This window comes from Letharia columbiana (genome assembly GCF_014066305.1).
Source record: "Letharia columbiana isolate WasteWater2 chromosome Unknown Sc0000027_s0, whole genome shotgun sequence".
NCBI classification, from domain to species: domain Eukaryota; kingdom Fungi; phylum Ascomycota; class Lecanoromycetes; order Lecanorales; family Parmeliaceae; genus Letharia; species Letharia columbiana.
In genome coordinates, this window is record NW_023501069.1 from 264485 (window position 1) to 287967 (window position 23483).

The window sequence follows — 23483 nt, forward strand, 5'->3', positions numbered from 1 at the left end:
TGAAGCTTCACCCCACCTCGCCCACTTGTGGCTACAGCAATGTCTGCTACTCAACCAGCAAAACTAAACGGACGAGAACATGCAGTCCAGCTTGATGCCAAAGATCCTCTGAAAAGCTTTAGGGGAGAGTTTTTAATTCCAACCAAAATCGAATCTGGTATGAGTCTCCCTCTTTTGGAGCCAGCTCAATATACTCATTGACAGCTTCAAACAGTGACGATGGCAACAGACCTTGCATTTATTTTTGCGGGAACTCGTTAGGACCTCAGCCCAAACGGACTTCCAAACGCATAGCCTCCCACCTCTCGGCGTGGGCAACGAAAGGGGTGCTCGGTCACTTCACAGAACATGAAGACTCTGACCTTCCCCCCTTCCTACATGCCGACGATGCAGCTGCAAAGCTTATGGCTCCTCTTGTGGGTGCGAATACCAGCGAAGTCGCTGTCATGGAGACGCTGACGGCCAATCTACACCTTCTGATGGCAAGCTTTTACCGGCCAAATCAAGAGAAATACAAAATCATCATTGAAGGAAAAGCATTCCCGAGTGATCATGTATGAAACGTTGGGCCTGCTCTTAAAGCATTTGTCGGCTATCTCTGACATGACTTCAGTATGCTGTGGAGTCCCAAATCCGGCATCACAACTTTGACCCAAAGCAAGCCATGGTACTCATTGAACCGGAAGATCCCACAGCGGCAACTATATCCACCACCCATGTTCTTTCCGTCATCGACAAGCATGCTTCCACCACAGCTCTAATTCTTCTACCTGGCATTCAATACTATACTGGCCAGTACCTCGACATCAAGGCAATCACTGCCCACGCCCACAAACACGGTATAATCATAGGTTGGGATCTTGCTCATGCAGTGGGAAATGTAGATTTGCGGCTGACAGAGTGGGATGTTGATTTCGCAGCTTGGTGCAACTACAAATACGTCAATTCAGGTCCTGGGGCTATTGGTGGACTATTTGTAAATTCTAGACATGGACAGGTAGATGTCTCTGCAACGAAAAACGGCGCGGATGGCTTTCGAGACAGATTGTGCGGATGGTGGGGGGAGACAAGGCAATGCGATTTGCCATGGGTAGCGGTAGGTTATCCCTTTTTTTCCCCGGCTTCTCGGCCGCCAGTCTCTCAGATAGCTATGTTCTGCAAGGTCACTGATGTGCTCGTCTCTCAGATTTCATTCCGATTCCTGGCGCCGCTGGGTGGCAGGTCGGTAATCCCTCGGCTCTTGCTCTCACAGCTGTCATTGCTTCGCTTGAAATATTCGCCCTTACCGACATGGCCACCATCCGGGCTAAATCGAAGACCATGACTGCGTACCTCGAAGACCTCTTACTGCACCCGCCTTCGGCCAACAGCCACTACAAGAAACACTTGCCTTACCAAATCATTACGCCCTCGAATCAAGAAGAGCGAGGCGCTCAACTAAGCGTCCGTCTAGAGCCAGGGCTACTTGAGGGTGTCATGAGGTTTCTAGAGGATGCTGGCGTCATCGTGGACGAACGTAGGCCGGATGTGATCCGCGTTGCCCCAGCGCCGCTCTTCAACACCTTCAATGAAGTATGGGACTTTGTCACCATCTTCACATCGGCTTGTTCAGAGGCACAAGCGGGTAGGGTCCATGGCAGTCAAGAAGCTGCAGCTTTAAAAGGGCGAGACCAGACGGGTTGGGCCGAAATCAAATAGACAGGGTCTTGAAGCGAATGTGCACCAAGAGTGACAGTTGCTACGGTCCAAAACGCCAAAGCAAGCAGAGATTACAAGGATGGACCAAAGTTGGTACTTTTTCGAACACCCTGCAAAGATCGTCACTCAACAAGAAGTGCCAAATCGGTTGGGGTGAAAACTCTGCATGTGCATGGAAGAGGACCTATCAACAAATGAGACTGCAACTCTTGCTGGCTTGACTGGTTTGTTGCTTGTCGACAGTCAAGAAAGAGCGAGCCATAAGCGATGAGTATTACATTCTTCGACCACAGCTTATCGCTGTATATTGTAATATATTTGTACATCATTGTCACAAGCAATAGGAACTGTATACCTGCTTGATGTCGTGTCCTATGCTGAAGGCTTGGTCCCGTTGTGCTGGCCCATCCCTCAAGCTAAGAGCGCTGGAGTTGTGGGTCGAGGACGACACGAGGCAATCAGCATGACTCCACCAAAGACTCGGAATTTTTCTATTCATTTTCGGAGCAAGCTTTTCTAATTTGGGACCACTTTGCGAGTTGCAACACCCGTTCCTGGACCTGAAGGTCCATAGTCGCCCTTCGAGCTGTCTCACTGTATGGGTTCTACCTCGAAAAACTCGCGAAAGAATGGGGGTGAAGGCTGATAATGTCCTTTCGAGCTGTTTCAACGTTGGGGCTCTACTCCGGAATGGTCTTATTGTTCGGGTTTCTACCCTGGAATCTCCTTGGACGGAGGGAACGATGGAACCATACCGCTTTTGGCCAGGCTTCTTGGGACAGCAGAGCAAAAACTGGTGGTTATCTATGGTGGAGTAGTGCGATGTGAATGTGTGAGCCTTGATGGTGGACGGTTTCGCTCCAGACTGAGAGCATCGAGTATCCGTTTTGCTAGTAGGAGACTGCGAGATTCCGCGGTCGAGCTGAAAAGTATCAATCGTCAAAAGCTAAAGCAAGAGGAAGTTCCCCAGGATGGGAGGTCTCGTAGTTGCAACTGATGGTGCGATGATAGAATTGGTTTCGAGTGGATTGTGGATACAGATATGTGCGTGGTGGCGTATTGGCAGGAACACGTTTAGGTATCCGTACCCAGGACAGCTTTGAAAAGGATTGCTGTTGTTGTTGGCGGCAGATGTTCGCTGGGTGAGAGACGGGGCGAGACGGTGATGATTCGCAGAAGCGCGCTATCACGTGATTCTTGGCATTTGGAGAAGGGCTACTTCTAGACTACACCAACCGGCGCCCCTCTTCCCTCCCAACCTTTTTCTGCCTTATTCTGCCTTACATCTTTGCTCGTCAACGTCTTCGCTATTATTGGGGGAGAGGCTTTTCTTTTCTTTGTACTCTCGCTTCGTCGACGTAGCTTAAACACTTGAAGAATGAATGGTAGAGCGTTTGTACCGCCCTGAGCAGCGGGCTTGCTTGTCGAATGTCGGCGTTGATCAGAAGCGGGAGGGTGAATTCGCGACATGGGGATAGAAATGTAATTACAAGTACAGCATAAAGTACGGTAGCTGTCAAAGATCAAAGTGGCATCCCTGTTGATGCAAAGCATAGATTACTCAATATTAACATGCCGGTCTTCTCTTCTTCCTTTTCTTTCTTCTATACATACAGGTACCTACAAGCTGTTCCGAGGTCCCGAGCGTCGTTCTGGAAGCGCCCTGTTTTGAAGCTAACCGGGTTTTGAATCTGACTTCTTCCAATCACAATGGCGAGCGCCCTGATTCAATGCAAGCTCTTAGAATCTGCATGAGTAGCCTCAAAATGTACTCCAGTCTCCAGAGTCCAGACACCGAATCCTGTTTGATCTCTACGCGCTGACCCTCTTGGTACGAGGTAACTGTTGACTCTAAGAAGAATTCTCCACCCTCCTCCTCCTCCTCCTCCTCCTCCTCCTCCCCCCACCCCCCACCCGTTCCTGTTAATGACCCTGATTCCAGCCTCTTCTTCTTGCAATAATCTTCTAGGTTTCCTTTCTCCTGGGTCCTTGCATGTCTAACATCTCGCTTGAGATTCGTCATCTTAGCTGCATTTACTTTGGTGCGGCCACTTTTCGTTGCCGAAGCGCTCGTATTTCAAATTGATCCTCCGGACTTCCTTCCATGCAAATTGCCGATCCTACGTGCCAAAGTACATAATAATCCATCTTCGACTTCATCTTGATCCATCCGTGCTTATAGCCTCCGGGTGCTTATATCCTCCGGGCGAAGGGACAGAGGTCCTCGCCGAAGACGCTTACACAACAAGTCTCGGAGGAATCAATCACTTACAGCAGCTCTCAACGAAGAGCTGACGCCGATCGGAGATTGTGTCGGCAGCAATGTCACTGAAGCAGGTCAGACTAAACAATCCGTTGAATCGCACCTCAAATCTCACGTCATATCATCAATACAGGAAATCGAGACTTGGGTCGAGGCAATTGCTTTCTACGACAACAACGACTTTGACTCAGCGCTGAGGACCTTCGGCAACATCCCGGATACAGCAAAGATACTCTTCAACTGTGGGGTCATACATGCTACGCTGGGCGAACACAAGAAAGCGGTCGGTATCTCAAGAGGCTGTGTGTATGAGTTGGCATGAGATCTGATGTGGTGATAGGTCCAATACTATCAACGGGCGATCCATCGGGACAATTACCTTGCAATTGCGTACTTCCAACAAGGCGTTTCGAATTTCCTGATTGGTGATTTCGAGGAGGCAATGGCCAACTTCAACGACGCGCTCCGCTTCTTGAGAGGAAACAGATTCATCAACTATGAGCAATTGGGCCTGAAGTTTAGACTGTACTCGTGCGAGGTACTGTTCAACAGGGGACTATGCTCTATATACATACAAGAAAAAGAGGCTGGAATGGAAGATTTGCACATTGCAGCCAAAGAAAAGGAGAAACCGGATCATGATGTTATTGACGAAGCTATTGCGGAGGACGCTGAGGTGACTATTCAGCCAATCGATATGTTTAGCATTGGCTCATACTTGAAAGGGCTACACTGTCTTCTCCATTCCCGTCGGGGTAATATACCGGCCAAACGCTGCCAAAGTGAAAAATCTGAAGACTAAAGACTATCTGGGGAAGGCAAGATTAATAGCCGCGTCTGAGCAGGGCAATACTCTCGCTGGGTCAGCGAGTGCCGACACAAAAGCACAAGCAGCTGCAATAAACAGAAGCGTGGACGACCGTCCCCCAAACACCATATCTTACGGCGCCTCCCACATGGTGAAGCCAAACCTATACAGCAGATCAAGACAGCAATCTGAACCACCAGTCCATCGCAACATGTTCCCACCCACACCACCACCAGAAAACGACCAAATCCGTCCCGCTTTCATGGTAGCTTCAACATCTCCACCTAGCAACCCACTTTCTCAATCTCGAGCATCCACTCTCACCAATACCCCGCCCTCCAAGCCCGTCCGCCCCGAACCTCTCAACCTCGAAGCAATCACCCAAGAAAAGCCCCGCATAGGCACCACCCGCACCGCCTCCGAGCCTCGCGGCCCCTCCTCTCGCCGCCTACATATCCACCGCGAGCGCGACCACTCCGGGCGGCCTCGTTTGTTTGGGGAAACCACCCCTCACCGCCCGCATTCCTAACGGCGATGAAGCGGACCTCGACGAGTATCCCGAGGAGCTCTATTCAATGGACCCGCGCACCACCCGCCAGCACAGCTCCCCTCAAAAGCCTCGCTCTTCGCACCATTACTCCTCTGATACCGGTAGCCAACGGCAGCGGAGGAGCGGCCGCTCGAAAAGCAGGCAGAGGAGAGAGCATTACAGTATAGACGAAGAGCCATCTGAAGATCCCGGCACGGCATCTACGACGTCCTCGCTCGACGAATACGAAATCCTACATAACGCCGGTGGTGGGCTTTCTCGCCCTCGCGGCCAATCCAGCAGCAGAAGGGGCACCTCCCACTCAGGTCAATATGTCTACCGATTGAAGGACGTAAGAGTGAAAGTCCACTGCGGGGATGATGCGAGGTTCATAATGCTGACGCCTGATGTGGCGTTTGCCGCCTTCGTGGACAAAGTGAGGGAGAAGCTTCACCTGAAGGGTGGGTTCAAGTGCAAGATACAAGATGAGGGCGACTTGATCACTATGGGGGATGGAGATGATTGGGACATGGCCATGTCGAGTGTGAGGAAGGAAGCGAGGGCGGAAGGGGTGGAGATGGGGAAGATGGAGGTGTGGGTTATCGACGTTGCATAGTGGGAGGGAAGTCTAATGGATATAATAATGGTTGACATGGCGAGGCACTTGCGGATAGCCATGAGCATCTTCCTGTGTCTAGGCATTCTCTTCTCTCTAGCATATTCCGTCTAGCATATATACCACAACAACCAGAATACTCAAGTCATTGGGGCATCTTCCACAACCTTAGTAGTAGCAGCACGCCAACCTCCATGGTCTCGAAGCATCCCTCTGTCAAGACTCTTTGGCCGTTCCTCCTCCATCTTGGGCCTTTCCATATACGCTCCTTTTCAATGTCGACGGAAAGGGTGGTGGCAGCCTCATGCTCAGCGAATGAAAATGATTGATGGGCCCATTCCCATGCCCCAGATCGAAACTCGTCTGTATACCTGCTTCGACGTAACGGACAGCCATTTCCACCGCGTCTGGTATGTCGTTGGTCCGATCAGGAGATTTGGAGAGGGCGATGCCGGAGGCGATTGCTGCTATAACCGGGATTAGCCCGTCATTTGCAACCAAGACGGGGCGTAAGTTGTTGTTTGAACGCCCAAAGCCACCTGCCAAGAGCAAGTAAATATGGCAAAGGCGGGAATACTTGCCCATGTCAATATGAAAGGTAAGGGAGCGCGCACTGCTGGATTTACAAATGTTGGGGCGAGCGCGAGTGCTTGCCAATGCACCAGGGGACGGACCTCTGGGAAAGCTTACATGCAAGGGAGCAGCCCGTGCCATGCGTGTTCCTGCTGGGCAGGTAATCCGTTTGGTAGATCGCTACCTCACGCCCATCATAGAGGACGTCCACGATAATGTGCCTGTCAGCCTCTTCTTTGGAAATGTGACCGTCCTTCGTGAGGGGTAAATGCCCGCCTTTCACCAAAACATAGCGGGGTCCGAGACTCTGAACGACCCTGGCGATATTGACTATGTCGTCCAATGAATTGGTTTCAGGGGCTCCCAACCCGGCATTCTGGAGCAATAACCGAGCTTCGGGGATGTTTGGTGTCAGAATAGTGGTCAGCGGCAGGATGTTAGTTCGGAGATTGTGGACGGCTTCGTTTGGAAGCAGCTGAGCTCCACTTGTTGCGACCATGACAGGGTCAACGACAGTGATAAGTTCCCCATGCTTTTTCAGAGCATTTGCCACTGCATCAACAGTCCTTGCGGAAGCTAGCATGCCAATCTTGATAACATCCACACCAATGTCAGTCATGCAGGCGTCTATTTGCTTGATGACAAAGTCGGAGGGCACAAAGTGAATGTCAGAGACACCCTGAGTATTTTGAGCCGTCAGAGCGGTGGTTGCGGTCATGGCGTAGCAGCCATGAGCAGCAATCACTTTCTGGTCAGCTTCCAGTCCGCTGTACTTGCGTTAGCTATGAAGAGCACATTGCACAGAAGCTCAATACTGACGCTCCTCCAGAGCTGTCTGAGCCAGCAATGACAAGTATTCGTCTTCTGTCCATGTCTATCAGATTCCTTTTATTGGATCACTACATAGTATCTTTGGTGAGGTGGGTTGAATGTGGTGACACGCGTCGCGTTGGGTGTACTGGTGTTCTCGGAAGGAAAGAAAGCGAAACGTACAAGTACGTCATTGGCCGAATCAATTTTCAGCAGGAACAATCCGTCGAATTGCTGCCAGAAAGTTTGGCAATTCTAGCAATGCAAGTCCAGTGAAGCGAATCACCATCAGTACAAGAGACAAAGCTTGGATTGTCATAGGACTCTCTGCTGGAACTCGTTCTACCCATCGGTGGTCCAATTCTTTGTCCATGACTGGATAAAATTCGAAACAGGCCAACACCAAGGACTACCACTTTCTTTTGGACAACCTGCCTGCCCCTTTACAAGATTGAAAACCACGAAACTTCCGGGCATTTGCGTATTCGGTGTCAAATCAATCAGTCAGAATCCCCTTCGAATTCAGAAACCTCCGGATCTGATGATACTCTTAGCATGCAGAATGACAATGGAATGGTACTTCGGGGCCCTTTATACCTCTAAATAGCATGAAGTCGAACCGTCCATCTACCTCTGAGGTAATAGTCTCTCTAATCATGGATTGCTCTTCGTCGGTCAAATTGAAATCCACATCCTGCATCGCTATGTTGAGAAGCAGCCCATCATTGCCCGGGCCAAGGTTCAGGATGAAGTCCATGATCCCATTTGAGGTGAAGCGGGTCTGAGCATTGAATTCCAGTCTGCGCAAGCATTTCATAGAAGCCATGTCGCTCCATATGGCGTCAGTAATAGCATACCCACTTGACTCCCACACTTCAAGTCTTTGCAGGCTATTCGCCAAAGTGCAGAAGTGCTTGTCCAGAAAGTAGTCCGAGACTTCCTGAAGTCGCATGTCCGTGAGGTTCTCAAGCTTGCTCAATGACCCCACAAGAAAGTCCACGTCTTCGGGGTTATCACTGCTCTCGCCTTTCAGCCATAGATCTTGTAGACTCGTCTGTTGCGAAAGTGCCCGATGAAAGTCCCGGCTCTCTGACATCAAATACCCCTCGAGTGCTAACTTAGTAAGATGAATGCTGCTTTCGAGCAGCACAGGCGTTAAAAGAGCTGGTGCACTGAGTAGATTGTACAGCGAGACTATCCGCAGCCCTTTGCACTGGCAAAGCCAAGCAACTACATCGAGGAAAGTGTCGTTATGTCTCTTCTCGAGATCTTGGGTCGCGACGCCGTTCTCTGAAAGCAGCAACGAGCTCAAATTGGTACACCCTTTCAACATTGACAGCGCAGGTATCGATTCAGCTTTGATGCCGTTGAGTTTCAGCTCGGTCAGAGTCTCCCGATGACAGTTCAGCGCTAGAAAGCTTTCGGCTCCGATTTGAGAGACGCTGAAGATCTCAAAGGATTCCAAAGATTGGGGGCGTATGTCATTTAGGAAAGTAGCGAAGTGTTGGTCTGCATCATCCTTTTGCCTGAAAATGGATTAGGGTAGGAGTCCAAAGTTCTCGAAGTATGATCGTACCAGCCATAGAATTGCAGAGCCTTGAACAAGGGGCAATGCGATCGAATGAGATTCCCTGCACCCTCTAGAGCTTCTCCTCGGTACACATTTAGACGCTGTAGATTTGGCAGCTTTGGTATGCACTGAGACAGTACCCCTTTGAGGACTAAATGGATAATCAACATATCGCACTGACAGACGAAACAGGCAGAGACATACTGGACCCAGATAACTCTTCCAGCATTGGGGTCTGCCTTGCGATCACTTGGCACAGAATCACCGACTGTCCCATTGAGAGGAGAAGAGTACTATACCTTCCAAGAGTCGATTAGCTGTTGTCTCAGCATCGATTCGAAGACCACTCTTTTTGTTGGAGATTTGAACATTTCGATTGACTTCGAACTTCTCCAGTCCATCCTTGAAGAACATGCTGATCAAATTCAGCGCTTTGCGAAGGATGTCCCAATGTTACTCAAGCTCACCCACTGGTTTTGCCCAAGAATCTAGCATCCTGGAGCAGATACTCAAGATCCTGAAGACTCAAAGTGCGCACGTATTTTGAATAAGGAAACAAGGTCTTGCCCAAGCTGGAGAGTATAAGTGACCTCCACATACTGGCCCATTTCCCAATAAGCTGCTCTCGTCCTTTCTCGTAAGCAGCTCGGCTAGTTCTTTCTTGTGGGGCCATCTCGATTTCATCATTGTAGGCGCTGGTAACGGGGGCCGTATCGTGCATACTGCGATATGTCAGCATCGAAGTCTGATTCTTGTGTGAGAGAAAGCCCTGGTATACCGGTAGATGCTAGCTAGAGCGGGAACAGCGAGCTGCTTTCCGGCACGAGCGCAATGGTAGAGTGTGTCGAAATCCCTCTGTTCCCATAGCTGGTGGCAGATCATGTGTAGAAGATCATCTGGGAGAAGCGCTGCCATGGTCGCTGGCAATTGGAAGTTCTGGCTGTAGTGGTGGAGATCAATCGGCCGAATTACAATGGGTTCAAGATTATTGTAGGAAATGGGTCGAAACGCGATGACGCGAAGCCAAGCGCGTCTCTCAAAGATCCACTTGGGAAACCTCAGACTTTTTGTAGACAAAGTAGCAACTTTTGATGAGGATGCATACACTAAGCTTCTCACTGACGCTTGAGGGTGTGGTCCGTATCCACGACGGAGTCTTGTGTCTTGCAAAGTTCAGCGAAGTGGTGTCATTGGAAGCTCGCAAGGATAAAGTGCGAGAAACTCCATCCTAACTTGTCTTATTTACGTAGAAATTCATGCTAATCAGCATTGCCAACCCAGCTCATCCTTACTGCCTTGAATTCCTCTAAGTCTGCTTACGCGTCTTTCTCCTTGGATAAGACTGTCTTCTTCGAAAAATACAATTTCAATGCCTCACAGGCCAAAAGTCAACAGTCTACCGAAGATACCGGAGCACGCTTTACATGTCAATTGTATAACAAAGTATAAAGGTTATGTCTTCTTATTACTCTCATGTCATCTGACTTCTTCTAGGCGCTTCTCTCTGTCTTCAAGGGCCGATTAGGCGATGTACGAGACAAAGACACGGCCGTTGAACGCTGCGAGTGTAATATTCAAGATCAGCCTGATAAGACTGAGTGCCGCCTTATCGTGAAGATGCTCTGCAGACATGGTGTGTAGACGTTCTTAGTCGATGTTGAGATGCTAATGCCTGTGGCCACTGAAAGGTGTCACAAAGACCTACAAGCTTACCTACGAGTCAGTCGAGGTGATGCACGCTTTGTTCAATAAGAGCGCAGCAAAGAACACGTGGACCATCGGAGCCAGCACTTTGAGGTCGTTCGCTGAGTATTTTGGGACCAAAACCGAGCAATTGGATATCTCTTCAGAAGGCGGACGGGCAACATTCACCAGCTATACAGAGAAGATCATGAATGGGCGAGGTTCGCACTATTATTCAATCTGAAGAAGGGCATAAGCTCCGATGACTGATGATGATGTAGACGTACTGAAGCAGCCTCTGCAGACATCGATTACTGTAGACAGTTTGGACTTCGAAGACTTCAAGGTAGAGGACCAGCTGCATATCGGCATAAGCGTCAAAGACTTCAAAGCCATCGTCACGCACGCCGAAACACTCAAGGCGAGCATCACGGCCTTGTACTCCTTCCCTACTCGACCGATGCAACTAAGTTACCACGAGCATGGCATGCAATGCGAATTCACCCTCATGACCATTGGAGATTATCGAGGAAATTCCGTCACGCCAGCACCTGCTGCGGTACGGCAAGGGTCAGCTGCGCCAGCTGAGAGAGCTACATCACGCCAATCTACTGTCCAGACTGCCGTGCAGCCGAAGACAACGACCATGCCGCCACCGAGCCAATCACTATCACGCAGCTTTACCAGAGAGCCGCAAAGTCAAAGAACGCAGAGACCTTCACCTCCACCTCCAAAGGCCAGCTTAGACCCCCAGAGCTTGTTCCTACCAGCTGATGAAGACGATGATCGCATATGGGGAGAAAGGATCTATGATAACGAACAGGACACGCTTGGCTGGGACGCGAGCGCCAACAATGTAAACCCTTCTGTCATCGTTCATGCCGTCAACTCACAGGAGGTTAGGATCCAATTTTGGGCGGTCGAAGAAGTGACCAGGAAAGCTCTTCGAGATTGCCACCATATCCGGCCTGGCAGGAAGACCCAAATAGCCGCATAGCGCCCACGCAAAAGATAGCCGAGGCATGTCAAACCCTCAATCTGGCTCTGTTTACCAGCTAATACCACCCCAGATCCGAGGCTTGTTTGGCGACTGAGATGTTTTGCCCGTCGGACTGTTGCTGCGAGAGTTCGCGTTCGTTATCAGACCGAGTTGCACGATTCAGGCTTGATCATCTAAGAGTAATCTGTCAGTGGACTGCCAGATCTTAGAACAGCCGAGGCTAACCTGACCTTGTAGAAGGCAACGTGGATCCTAGAGCGTTTTCGGACGGAACAAAGCGCCGTTAACCGATCCTCAGACATTGAAGAGTTTCGACTCGACGATGGGCTCTCTGATTGCCCGGAAAACGCACAAAATGAAAGCCTGATGCCATCTCTCCTATCAATGTATGTGCTGCTCATACCTACAGAGCGAGAATGGCCACAAAATAAGGGCTTCGCCACCGACAATCCTGTCGACTTGCATGCCGGTGGTACCCTCAAGAGAGAGGCTCGATACCCGAAACTTCGGTCACGCTCCGAAGTGTTTTTTCAGTGTAGTAATTCTAAATCGATCTTGTTGGTGATGGATTCTTTCATTCAAGACTCGGGATCTTCTGCCCAGAAAAAACTTGTGGCACACCCAGCTCCAACCCCAATCACTCTCATGGAATGATCCGAATTAGTGTCTAGGATCTCGTTCCACTTTCCCTTAACATCCCCACTTTCATCTGTGCCGGAACCGCAATTGCCGTGCTCACCCCAACCCCAGCTGATGACCTTCCCCTCCTTCGTCAACGCGATCACATGCTCACTCCCCACGGCGATCTTCTCGATATGCGGTAGGCCAGGCGGGGCGAGCTGGCCGTGGTCATTGCGGCCCCAAGATCTGATCTTCCCAGATCCTTCCAAGACGAAAATACTACCCCAGCTGGCCCCTATGTCTTTCCAATCAGGAACCAAAGCCGGTGCTTGAGATTGGATTTCCCATTTGCTCGAGCCCAGAACCGTATGTTGCCCACTTGATTGCTCTCCCACTAGGTAAGTGAAGTCTCTTCCGCAGACAGCGCGAACAACCTTAAAGCCCACACCTGCAAGTCTTCGTGGTGTGCAAACAATCTCCTCTGGATAACTCAGTTGGCCTTTGCGGCCATTTCCCCAGCCATAGACTATACCGTCATTCAAGACAACCACTGCGTGGTCAACGCCACAAGCAACATCCACTATCTTTGACCACTGATGGACTGGAGGGAAGTTTGGAAGGATTTGCAGTGCCATGGAACCTGATATCCCACCTGTACCCTGTTCACCTTTTGAGCCTAAAGCGGCTGTATACACTTCATTCTCCGAGTTCACGAAGATTGAACCATCCCACAAGGCTGAGCATAACTTCACTTTGTTGCCCAAGACTGATACGTATGTCGTCTGGAAGATGGGCATTGAGCTCATTGACGAGCGTGAATGCAACTTTGCGTCCCGAGATGAACCCGCAGAATACACGGTCCCCTCATCATATAGCACCAAAGTATGGTTTCCTCCTGCTGCGATCGTCATTGGTGATCCTGGCAGCTCTGAATTGAGCCAACATCTTTGAGGCGTAGATTGATCGACCGTGTTTCCAATGCCCAGTTGCCCCGAGCCATTAGACCCGAAACCATACAAAACCATTCTGAGAAGTTCTTAAAGGGTTTTGGACGAGGAAGAACTGTTCAGTGATCTCAGCTTGAATCGATGGCTTGGCATTCCCGGCATTCAGCCCTTACTAGTACTCGCTTAGCGGAGTGCTAGCGTCCCACACCACGCTAAAAAATTGCGACAACTCGTTCATCTCCAGCCCCATCTATAACATTCTCAACATTCCACCATCATGGCTACGACACAGAGTGTGCAGTGCTTCGGCAAGAAGAAGACTGGTATGCTAGGATTGTCCATTTTGCCGTGGTGAAATTGCTAATACGATGCTCTCAGCAACCGCTGTCGCACATTGCAAGGTAGCCTTCACTCGCCTAGTAGCAAAGCGCGCTCAAACCAGCTGATAACCATTGCTCCAGGCTGGAAAAGGTCTCGTCAAAGTAAACGGCAAACCTCTCGCCCTCACTCAACCGGAAATCCTTCGTTTCAAGGTATTGTTTCTCTCATCTCTACCTATAATTTTACCCTCCTCTAACAACGACTACTACCACAGGTCTACGAACCGCTCCTCATTGTCGGCCTCGACAAGTTCGCCAACGTCGACATTCGCGTCCGTGTCTCAGGCGGTGGTCATACATCTCAGATTTACGCTATCCGCCAAGCCATCGCGAAGTCAATTGTGGCCTACTACCAGAAATATGTGGACGAATATGCGAAGAACCAGTTGAAGCAGGCTTTGGTGACGTACGACCGGACGCTGTTGGTGGCAGATAACAGGCGGTGTGAGCCAAAGAAGTTTGGAGGACCAGGAGCAAGAGCGAGGTACCAGAAATCCTATCGTTAGGGTGGCCATGGAGGTACGATGGACTGGATGAGGTGCTGCTTAGCTCGATAATGTGGAGACTTTCGACGAAGTTCTCAAGATAGTCCAGCTTTCAGGCCTATGAGGCTCGGGTCATAGCCGCTTCTTGTCGGCATTGACAAGCTATGTCTATAGCAGGTGATGAACAGGCATACCAAACGTCCTTCTGAAACTTGCGACTCGATATTCGGCAAGTTGGGCCCTCGTGACTGCTTCGGACGTGAGCTGCTTATTGGGGAGTGCTCTTCCACGTTCAGTCTCCTGCGTTCTAAGTCATCACAACCATATTGATCTCCTGCGAGCAGGTCCTGATTCCTGACCATCCTTGCACCGTTCTACGGGTCATCTTATAGTCTTTCCTAGACTCTAAACCGCAGTTGTGAACTCCAATTATTTTGTGCTCAGCCTGGCTTTTGCTTTGCACATTCATACAGTCCGCTTCAGCTTTTGCTGTTGGTGCGTTCCTTTTGTAGCAGAACTCTTTAACCTCGGCATGATTTGGGCTGGGCATTGGTGACCAGGGTCCTTTCTCTAGTGGATCGTATAGCAGTGCGGGGCTAACACAATTACCAACTTCTCATAGCCATTCCACGGTCCACCGCACGTTGAAGCATGAAGACCTTCAATAATGAACACTAGCACGATCGCTTATGGGTGGGGCACTCAACTGCCGGCATATGTCAACGTCTTTTGGTATTCGGAGATATCTTTTGATCCAAATTGGACAAGCCCCAAGGTCAATCCACACATCAAGCATTGCCCCGATTACAGGTGTCTTTACCCAAGATTCTACTTTGACGACCTATCAAAGACCTTGGCACAATGCGTGTCCCTGTCCTAAACAAATTCGCAGTCTCGCACGGACGCAATGCCGGTACTTCAACACGACCCGGAATATGTCTTCACTCGTGGAGCTCACAACAAGCTCCGCTCGGACTCTCAAGTTACGAATTGCACTTAGATCATTTCAAGGATTTCTTCCTCTTGCACTAAACACCAGGCATTCGAGTACTAGAACCATGGCTGAAAGCTGAGGTGGAAAGGTCTTCGAGCGGGGCGGAACACCTTTGTGGTCAAGAGAACAGTGTATATACGTCTTGAGAAGAACCACCAGAAGTTGCTTCTTCATCACAGTTGCTACGAACCACAATGAGATACAGTACGCTACTGTCCTTTGCCTTCGCCCCCAGGACTCTGGCTTCCCCAGCCCCTGATCCTGTCCAAGTCCGGGCTGCTTCACTAACTTATACCCTTACCAGGTAAGCAGGCCCCGTGAGTCGTTACAGATGTTGCCTGTTGCCGGCTTCTACGGGTCTCATTTCGTGATGAAAATTGAGGTTTTCCTCACAGATTTAGTCTTTTATTGGCTGCCATGTTCCTCCTTGCTCAAGCCACTCGTCTCGATCTTCAATTATATCAGTACTGACACTCCCCACAGCGGCTTCACCGGCCTCCCCACTTCGGTGGCTCCAGCTTCCTGCCTCGGAATCACCAACGGCACTACAGACAACGACCTGATCAACGGCGTCTGCAAGAACCTGACCCTCGTTTTCGCTCGCGGCACCACCGAAAACGGCAACATTGGCGATATCGTCGGCCCTCCTTTTGTCTATGCCCTCGTCAGCATGCTCGGCGAAGCTCGAGTAGCCGTCCAGGGGGTTAATAATTATTCCGCCGACGTCCAGGACTTTCTCGCTGGGGGAAGCGTCACTGGAAGTCAGAAAATGACGCAGTGTCCGGGAACGAAGTTGTGTGTGTCAAGGTACAGCTAGGGAGCTCAGGTTGCTCACAATGCTGCGAAATCGGTCTCCCAGGCTCAGACGAGCTTCATCAACTCGGTTTTTCGGTGACCCTGATGACGGTGAGGCGTTTGGCAAGGTGTCTGCGAGCAAAATTTCTACAGATTGCCATATTGGTGACGATCTCTGTCTACACGGAGATTTGATTCCGGTTCCGCACTTGGATTATTGTCTGGACGCGGACACCGAGGCCAGCTTTGCGTTTCAGAAATCAGGGCTGAAGACTGTCGGTGGAGCTGCTTCTAAGAGCTGGGTTAGTCATGGCGAGTTTTGTGCTGCGGAGAGAATTACAGAAGTCGAATTTGAAGATCATTGGTGGAAATACTGTAGGAGAGACGATCTTCATGAGGAGTCTACGTATAGATACATGTAGCACGCTCGTACACAGATTAAGTGCACTTTCACCTTTTTCTGAGGAAATGAGTCTGGTCGGTATTTGTCTGGCTCGATGGCTCAAAAACTCACTTCACGATTCATATTCAATTCATATTCATGTTGCATTCATGCCAAGGCTGGTCGGACATCGTCTTCAAGAAGCACTTTCTGCCCCACCAGCCCGAAATGCCAAGCACGTACGAAGTGGTGGAGAGCCAGCCATGGATTATGAGCCCATCACCGCACCCATCCCTTCCTCCGACGGCTTCAAACCCTACATACCGCCAAAGATAGTTTGAGATACAAGTGAGCACCATGGGTAAATCACTATTCCCATTCCGAGGCCACCACTTGCAGGTCTTTCCTCACAGGTCTGGCCGATTTTGATATGATCATACTTGAAAATGGCGAAGCTTACTTGAAACTTTCCATTCTTTGCATCGATCATGGACACCACTTTGACAGCAGCCGTCCTCCTCCTCGGACTTCCGCCGGGAATCCTTTGCGGTATCGACCTCCTCTCCTTCACCACCACCGCCCAGTTTCGAGGCTTAAAAGATTTGCCCCTAGGATGGCATTTTGTCTTCACTAGCGAAACAACATCTCTCTCCGTCCGCGATGGCTTCTGGTTCCATGTCCCTACTGCAGTCACAGGTTCCATCCCTCTGATCGTCCGCAAATGGGACACTTCCGGCGGCTCGCTACTTCCCTCAGACCCTGATAGCTTCCGTGTCCGCCTGCCTCTTCTATGGGAGAGGAACCTTTCGCCTTATCGACAGTCCGCTGACAAAGAAACGAAGGCTGAAACGGGGGACTGGGCGAGTTTGACGGAGCATGTGAGCCCGAGGTACGTACATTTCGGAGTAATCCTTCCTGTTTGGTAGTAAATTGGGGCTAGAATCCAGGTTTCGGGAGCAGGAAGCTCCTTCACTCCCCTAGAAGTTTCCCGCTCCTTAGGTGCAATGCCGCGGATCGGCAGCGAAAAGTTCTTTCTGCTCTTCAAATGTGTCTCGTTTCTCGGTTTACTACCCAAGTGAACAACACTAATTCCGAAACTTGCGTAGGTTGCTAGGACATCTTACGCAAAATGAAGACTGGAAGATCACGACGGCCAGCTGTGCGAAGGAAGACAGGGATGAGATACCTGGCCTCACTGCTGAGGATTTTGGAGACGAAGAGAGGGAGTTGGGTATGTTGGGTATTGATCTCAAACGGACGTGGAGGAAGGGCGCAATAGGAAGAGAAAGGACAGAGGCCGCTCTAGATTCAAGTACTTCTCCCATTCATGCTGTCCTATGAGTCGTCAGACATATCTAGAGAGTGTTCCGCTCCTAAGACATGTCTCGCGACTCAGAATGCCTCCCGAAATAGTAATGCTAACTCCGGAATCATCAAGGCTGGGCATTAAATGATGTTGTGGAGCGATGGCAACCCCGGAACCAGAAAGACAAGGGGGAGTGGGGCAGTGTGGTGCTTGGGCAGATGGAAGCCTGCTTCCTGATGGTGTTGACGGTAGCAAATTACTCCTGCCTGGAAGAGTGGAAGCGCTGCGTCGGGCTGGTCTTGACGTGCAAACGGGCCGTAAGGGAAAAGGAGGAGTGGTTTGGAACGTTTTTGGTGCTGTTGAGGAGGCAGATGGAGAGGTGCGAGGATGTTGAGGGAGGCTTGTTTGATTTGAGGGACGAAGGAGGAGCGTATCTGAAGAGTCTTCTGAAAGGGTTTAAGATGACGCTGGGAAAGGTGTTTGAAGACGCAGAGGGAGAGCAAGTAAGGAAGGAAATGGAGGAGCTAGAGACTTTTATGAAGAGCGAGTATGGGTGGGAACTAGGGGATGAGTTTGTTAGGAGAGGCATGTTGGAATTGGAGGATGGGGAGCAGGTCGAGATGGAGATGGAGGAGATGGATGGAGAGGATGAGAGGGGCGAATATGCTCCCGTTGTAGTTGATCTAGCCGATCCCTGACAAGTGTTGGGGACTGGGTTCGACTCTAGCTTGCACGGGCTATGAGCGTTTGAAGCAAGCTTGATTTGCACGAAGACCAGGCAAGAGCCGTTCTTCTCGTTTTTTGACTATGACCTCGCTACACAGACCTCCGCCACCAGCAGTACATTCTGCTCATAGACGACGACCTCTCCTACCGCCCTTACGACGTGTAGAGTCCGAAGGCGTTGGCGTCACATCCTCAATCCTTCCAATCTTCATTCCTGAACGAGCAAGTGCACGAAGAGCAGACTGAGCACCTGGGCCGGGGGTTTTGGTTCCGTTGCCTGAACTTGGTCATCAGCATCCTCTGCAGCGAGTTATAGTGACGAAGGTTGTACTACCTCCAGTGGCCCTAATCTTGATATGCAACGCATTGATGCCCAATTCTTTGCACCTGGTAGCTACATCCTGCGCAGCCAACATGGCAGCGTAAGGCGAAGACTCGTCACGATCAGCTTTCACCTTCATCCCGCCTGTGACTCTGCTAATTGTTTCACGGCCACTGGAATCACCCAGAATGTAAGCCTTTGCCTCCACAGCGATGTAGTCATATTTTTGGCACGAACCTGAGATCGGTGACATCTGAACCATTTCGGAGTCAGCATTTCTCTTTCAAGACGAGTTGTTAAGTCCGAAGACAGATTTGAGGAGCAATGACACCTCCTCAGAGATGTCCTGAGACTCGGAAAAGCATATGAAAGGGGGAGAGGTGGCTCAGAAAGGGTGCTTACGGACGAACGTATCGTTGAAGGATGCGAAGATACGGGCGACACCGAAGACAAGTTCGCCTATGGAAACGGGCTCGTTAGCATTCTGAAAGGTTGGGTAGGTAAAGGGCTCACCTTCGCGGACTTGGGGACCAAGAGAAATGTTCTCGGTGGCAGCACGCTCTACCTTCTTCTTGGGAGGCATGTTAAAAGAATTTCGAATCGATTGATTGCGGAGGTGACAGACGTTAGTATGGAGCAAAAGCAATTCAGTGGAGTTGTAAAATTTAGCGTATTGTGCCGCGGCAGCGTTTCGCTTTTCAAGCGAGCTCAGCCTTACCGTAAGACCGAACATTTTTCGTTTTCGCTTCACGAGGTCAGCTCAACTCATTCAATCCTCCTCAAAAAGCATACGCCTATCTAACGGGTTGAGGCATGCATAACGATTCTCTTGCTGATTTTATTCCATACAGGACTGTGGTTTGCTGCCTTTCTTGACATGCTGGCCTTGACCAGAATCCCTGAGGCACACTGATCACTTCCCACGATGGAAAATATAACGGTTGGTATCATTGGGATGGGTGACATGGGGAAGATGTATGCTCGGAGGATTGGTGCTGCTGGCTGGAGGTAATTAATAGCTCTTCCCTCAGGAGCTTGTGTTACTGCGGGCCCCAGAATTGTGAGTATGCTCGCTTCCTTTTCAGTCTCCACACGATGCAATGATGACTTGAGTGCATTTGGCTCGAGTATGGCTTGTGTACAGGTCTTAGGGTCATTCTGGCTCCTAAGTCTGGAAGCAAGCTGTCACTGATGTAAAATCTCAGCTACCTAAATTATATTTGTCTGAAAATTGTATCTTGAAACCTTCGTCTACTTTGAATAGTGTTCTTGGGCTTGAGCTGACAAGTACCCTTTGCAGGTGGCACAGTCGACCACTGCTCTTGCGTGGCGCTACAAGAACTTTCGACACTAGCTGATCCATTGTCTGCGCAGAGTAAATGCCTGCGACAAGCCCGAGAAATACGATTCCTTGAATGATGAGTTTGCTGACAGCGTAAATATTCTTCTGCGACGCTCAATGTGCGAACACAGCTGAAGCCGGCGTAGAGCAATGTGCAAATATTCCATGACGGCCGTCTCGTTTCACGGTCAAGCGATGTCATCCTGTACAGCGTTGAAGCAGAGGCCATCGGTCGAATCGTGAGCCAATATGGACCTTGTATGCTTCATGATGTGACCCTGCAATCCTCACACTAACATCAACGCAGCGACCAAGCAAGGCGCCATTGTCGGCGGCCAGACTTCTTGTAAAGAAATCGAGATAGCTGCCTTCGAAGCTTACTTGCCTGAAGACGTCCAGATCATCTCCTGCCATTCCTTGCATGGACCCAAGGTCGATCCCAAGGGTCAGCCTCTCGCATTGATTAAGCATCGCGCATCACAACAAAGTCTTGCTTTGGTCGAAAAAATCCTCTCTTGCTTAAATTCTAACGTTGTCTATCTTACGGCCCAGCAGCATGACCAAATTACAGCAGACACACAGGCTGTCACTCATGCCGCATTCCTGAGTATGGGCACCGCATGGTGCTCCAATAATCAGTTCCCTTGGGAGATCAGTCGCTATGTCGGTGGTATTGAGAACATCAAATGCAATCTCATGCTTCGTATCTACTCAAACAAATGGCATGTCTACGCCGGTCTTGCGATTCTGAACGCTGAGGCCAAAAAGCAAATCCGGCAATATGCCGAATCCGTGACTGAGCTCTTCAAGTTGATGCTCGGCGGCCACCGAGAAGAGCTTGAAAAACGCATCAAGACTGCTGGTGCTGCTGTATTCGGCTCCGGTCAGAAAGATCTACTCTTGAGAGACGAGGTTCTGGATCGTTTCTCGCTTGGGAAGGTGCCAAAGGAGAGGACACCAAACAATCATCTAAGTCTTTTAGCCATGGTCGACTGCTGGTGGAAATTAGGCATCGTACCCTACGATCACATGATCTGCTCTACACCTGTGAGTAACAGTTACCATTGTTCCATACGGCCAACCTCATTTCTAATGTTGATCCGTTCAGCCTTTCCGTCTCTGGCTCGGAGTCACCGAGTACCTCTTCCGCAAGCCTCAGCTCCTCGAAGAAGTCATCAGCACCGCTATTGATGACAATACTTTTCGTTCGGACGATCTAGAGTTTACGTTTGCCGCTCGCGGATGGTCGGACTGTGTCTCCTTTGGCGATTTTGCATCTTATCAGGATCGCTTCGAACGCATCTCGAAATACTTTGAGCCTCGATTTCCGGAAGCAACTCGCATAGGTAATGAGATGACCAGTGTCATCTTAGAGAAGACTTGATGCAGTCTAAGTGTACTGATGAAAAGGCTTCACGAGACACAGTCAGTCTGATTGGGTGAAGCTTATTGTTTACCCGAGCAACGACCGCCACTGAGGGGGTCAGACGAGGTGCTAAAGTGGCACGAATGCTTGAACTGTATCAATGTCTTCGCCCGGGTTCTTGCCCTTACTTGATGTGAAACCAAGAAATATCTGGAATGCACTTGTTACTGTTCCGATAAACTCCGGTCACGCCACCGCCATCCACATCCACATTTACGTGGATTGAGACCCTCTTTTCTTTAAGCATTCTTGGATCTCTCCCGAAAGTTAGAGTCCAATTACAGTGAAAGACGGAGACCCTCGGACGAGTGAAAGCGCGGGGGAAGCCTCGTGGCAGCGAGAAGCTCCTGCTCAAGATTTAGGACAGCGTACTTGCAGCATGTGGTGGGTATCATCGCTACCCCAATCGGTGGATTTTTGTGAAGAAAAGCGGCGAAAGCAATCCCTTTTCCAAATCTCTTTGTTATATTGAATTGCTAGCAAAGACCGAATCGCGCATGAAACACAGTCAACAAGTATAAGTGGTGAGTTTGAATGACATATGACATCAACACTTGGCACTGTTTCATTCTAAACCAAGCCCTAGCGTCCAAACAGCGGACGCGTAATTTTGTCACACTCTCACTCGCATCATGCATGCCATTATTATATGATTATGATTATTCTATTCGTTTCTGAACCTTGTCAACTACGCCATGTCATCTTCGTCATTTTAGAATCAACGTGTCATCGATTCCCTCTCTTGTTTCCCATACAGGCACATCTTCGCCTTCCCTACCATCTCTTTCTTTCGACTCTACTCTATCGACAGAGAGGTGCGGGCGTGCTCTCAGTTATTCAATCGCATCAGCTATCTGATACCGACGCTTAATATATTACTCCTCGTTTCATTCCACTAGCGCGGCTTGCAGCCAATCGGCTTTGCGCAATCGCTTATTGATCCTCAGCCATTGCGAGTTTCGTTCACCGGTACTGACTAGCTCGGTCTCTTTTTACAGCAGTGATTAGTATTCATGTCTATCAACATGGCACTTTTGGCCCTTGTGCTAACCCTCGGACTTGGTAAGTCTGCTATAGAAGCGGCTCTCCTGCGTGAAGCCGTTTCTTCAATCCGTAAATTTCTGTCCTATTGCAATACTAATGGCTTGGCCATGGCCAGCAAACCCGGCATGGGCGCACGTCAATCCCGACCGCCGTAACGCAGTGACCGCCCATGGCACCATCATGGGCTTTGCATTCGCTGTCCTCTTCCCACTTGGAGCAATCCTCATCCGTACGGCATCGTTCCGTGGACTAGTGGTAAGGCGCTCTTCGAAGTTCTTTTTTCCTGTTCGGGGCTGCTTTGCGAGGCGCAATACATGCTGCAGAAGCAAACTCATCTTGCCGCCCTTTTTAATTCCCCAAACACGTCTTATTACTCCAGTCTTTGTCTACGGATGGGAAGGCTGACTCGGGATTCTGACAGTGGATACATGCTGGAATCCAGGCATTCGCCTATCTACTGGCATTGGCTGGTCTTGGTTTGGGAGTTTACATCGCCATCTACCCCGAATCGCAGGTTTGTCTCCTACAACGGTGGAATCCTCAATTACCTTCGAAAGCTGACAAATCTCATGTTCAGCTCACCGCTAGTAATGGTCATCCCATCATTGGCATCATCGTTGTCGGAGCTCTCGTCTTTCAACCAATCGGAGGCCTCATTCATCATTATATGTATAAGAAGTATCATCGACGTACCATATGGGCAATCACGCATGTCTGGTGGGGTCGGATCATCTTGACTTTGGGAATCATTAATGGTGGCTTGGGCTTGATGTTGAGTGGGAACACGGTCAAGGGTGAGATTGCCTACGGAGTTATTGCTGGTGTGATGTGGCTCATCTGGATGGCTGTTGCTGTTTGGGGACACTTGAGATCGAGGGGCACATCTGGCGAAACAGGAGAGAACGCATTGGGTCACAGTGATGCCGGGTCCAGTCCCAGTCCCGATCGGTACAAAGAAGGATACAGAGCTGCTTGATTCGCACACGCTAACATTGGCAGCTTGATGAAGTACGTAAGGTAGCTTGGGGTACAACTTATGGATTGAGCTTTCCCATTGCCAAATTGATAGTGTTAATGTTCATCATTCTTGATAGAAATTTTGCGATTACCCTAGTTCGACTGTTATGAGAAGCGTAGAGTAAGGTATCTCGTAATGCTTCGTG

At 49.9% G+C, this 23483-nt stretch overlaps 12 protein-coding genes across 12 annotated transcripts; 9 read left to right on the forward strand and 3 right to left on the reverse strand.

The window, feature by feature from the left end:
- Positions 1-39: 39 nt before the first annotated feature.
- Positions 40-1698, forward strand: HO173_007967 (uncharacterized protein; the record flags this gene model as incomplete). Its single annotated transcript, XM_037309867.1, has 5 exons — positions 40-157; positions 205-554; positions 614-976; positions 1045-1096; positions 1187-1698. 5 exons carry the CDS (start codon positions 40-42, stop codon positions 1696-1698), a joined length of 1395 nt encoding a protein of 464 aa, XP_037163164.1.
- A 2322-nt stretch (positions 1699-4020) lies between these two features.
- On the forward strand, positions 4021-5298 carry HO173_007968 (uncharacterized protein; the record flags this gene model as incomplete). The annotated part of the gene is made up of 4 exons (XM_037309868.1): positions 4021-4035; positions 4095-4244; positions 4302-4637; positions 4687-5298. 4 exons carry the CDS (start codon positions 4021-4023, stop codon positions 5296-5298), a joined length of 1113 nt encoding a protein of 370 aa, XP_037163165.1.
- Positions 5299-5344: 46 nt separating this feature from the next.
- Positions 5345-5914, forward strand: HO173_007969 (uncharacterized protein; the record flags this gene model as incomplete). The annotated part of the gene is made up of 1 exon (XM_037309869.1): positions 5345-5914. The coding sequence occupies one exon, from the start codon at positions 5345-5347 to the stop codon at positions 5912-5914; it is 570 nt and encodes a 189-aa protein (XP_037163166.1).
- A 216-nt stretch (positions 5915-6130) lies between these two features.
- HO173_007970 (uncharacterized protein) lies at positions 6131-9782 on the reverse strand (the record flags this gene model as incomplete). Its single annotated transcript, XM_037309870.1, has 9 exons — positions 6131-6381; positions 6605-7254; positions 7303-7351; positions 7895-8823; positions 8874-9018; positions 9072-9116; positions 9167-9282; positions 9335-9589; positions 9646-9782. The coding sequence occupies 9 exons, from the start codon at positions 9780-9782 to the stop codon at positions 6131-6133; spliced, it is 2577 nt and encodes an 858-aa protein (XP_037163167.1).
- Positions 9783-9958: 176 nt separating this feature from the next.
- On the forward strand, positions 9959-11547 carry HO173_007971 (uncharacterized protein; the record flags this gene model as incomplete). The annotated part of the gene is made up of 5 exons (XM_037309871.1): positions 9959-10078; positions 10149-10310; positions 10362-10500; positions 10556-10771; positions 10832-11547. The coding sequence occupies 5 exons, from the start codon at positions 9959-9961 to the stop codon at positions 11545-11547; spliced, it is 1353 nt and encodes a 450-aa protein (XP_037163168.1).
- Positions 11548-12128: 581 nt separating this feature from the next.
- On the reverse strand, positions 12129-13196 carry HO173_007972 (uncharacterized protein; the record flags this gene model as incomplete). The annotated part of the gene is made up of 1 exon (XM_037309872.1): positions 12129-13196. One exon carries the CDS (start codon positions 13194-13196, stop codon positions 12129-12131), a length of 1068 nt encoding a protein of 355 aa, XP_037163169.1.
- A 199-nt stretch (positions 13197-13395) lies between these two features.
- On the forward strand, positions 13396-14004 carry HO173_007973 (uncharacterized protein; the record flags this gene model as incomplete). Its single annotated transcript, XM_037309873.1, has 4 exons — positions 13396-13441; positions 13497-13519; positions 13580-13651; positions 13714-14004. 4 exons carry the CDS (start codon positions 13396-13398, stop codon positions 14002-14004), a joined length of 432 nt encoding a protein of 143 aa, XP_037163170.1.
- Positions 14005-14163: 159 nt separating this feature from the next.
- Positions 14164-16495, forward strand: HO173_007974 (uncharacterized protein; the record flags this gene model as incomplete). The annotated part of the gene is made up of 5 exons (XM_037309874.1): positions 14164-14242; positions 15282-15294; positions 15461-15772; positions 15837-16178; positions 16333-16495. 5 exons carry the CDS (start codon positions 14164-14166, stop codon positions 16493-16495), a joined length of 909 nt encoding a protein of 302 aa, XP_037163171.1.
- Positions 16496-16642: 147 nt separating this feature from the next.
- On the forward strand, positions 16643-18158 carry HO173_007975 (uncharacterized protein; the record flags this gene model as incomplete). The annotated part of the gene is made up of 3 exons (XM_037309875.1): positions 16643-17043; positions 17261-17466; positions 17593-18158. The coding sequence occupies 3 exons, from the start codon at positions 16643-16645 to the stop codon at positions 18156-18158; spliced, it is 1173 nt and encodes a 390-aa protein (XP_037163172.1).
- Positions 18159-18311: 153 nt separating this feature from the next.
- On the reverse strand, positions 18312-19241 carry HO173_007976 (uncharacterized protein; the record flags this gene model as incomplete). The annotated part of the gene is made up of 5 exons (XM_037309876.1): positions 18312-18463; positions 18521-18681; positions 18746-18761; positions 18911-18967; positions 19022-19241. 5 exons carry the CDS (start codon positions 19239-19241, stop codon positions 18312-18314), a joined length of 606 nt encoding a protein of 201 aa, XP_037163173.1.
- Positions 19242-19433: 192 nt separating this feature from the next.
- On the forward strand, positions 19434-21234 carry HO173_007977 (uncharacterized protein; the record flags this gene model as incomplete). The annotated part of the gene is made up of 5 exons (XM_037309877.1): positions 19434-19516; positions 19883-19943; positions 19997-20108; positions 20158-20897; positions 20959-21234. The coding sequence occupies 5 exons, from the start codon at positions 19434-19436 to the stop codon at positions 21232-21234; spliced, it is 1272 nt and encodes a 423-aa protein (XP_037163174.1).
- Positions 21235-22301: 1067 nt separating this feature from the next.
- Positions 22302-23296, forward strand: HO173_007978 (uncharacterized protein; the record flags this gene model as incomplete). The annotated part of the gene is made up of 4 exons (XM_037309878.1): positions 22302-22338; positions 22436-22575; positions 22742-22834; positions 22898-23296. The coding sequence occupies 4 exons, from the start codon at positions 22302-22304 to the stop codon at positions 23294-23296; spliced, it is 669 nt and encodes a 222-aa protein (XP_037163175.1).
- Between the last annotated feature and the right edge of the window lie 187 nt (positions 23297-23483).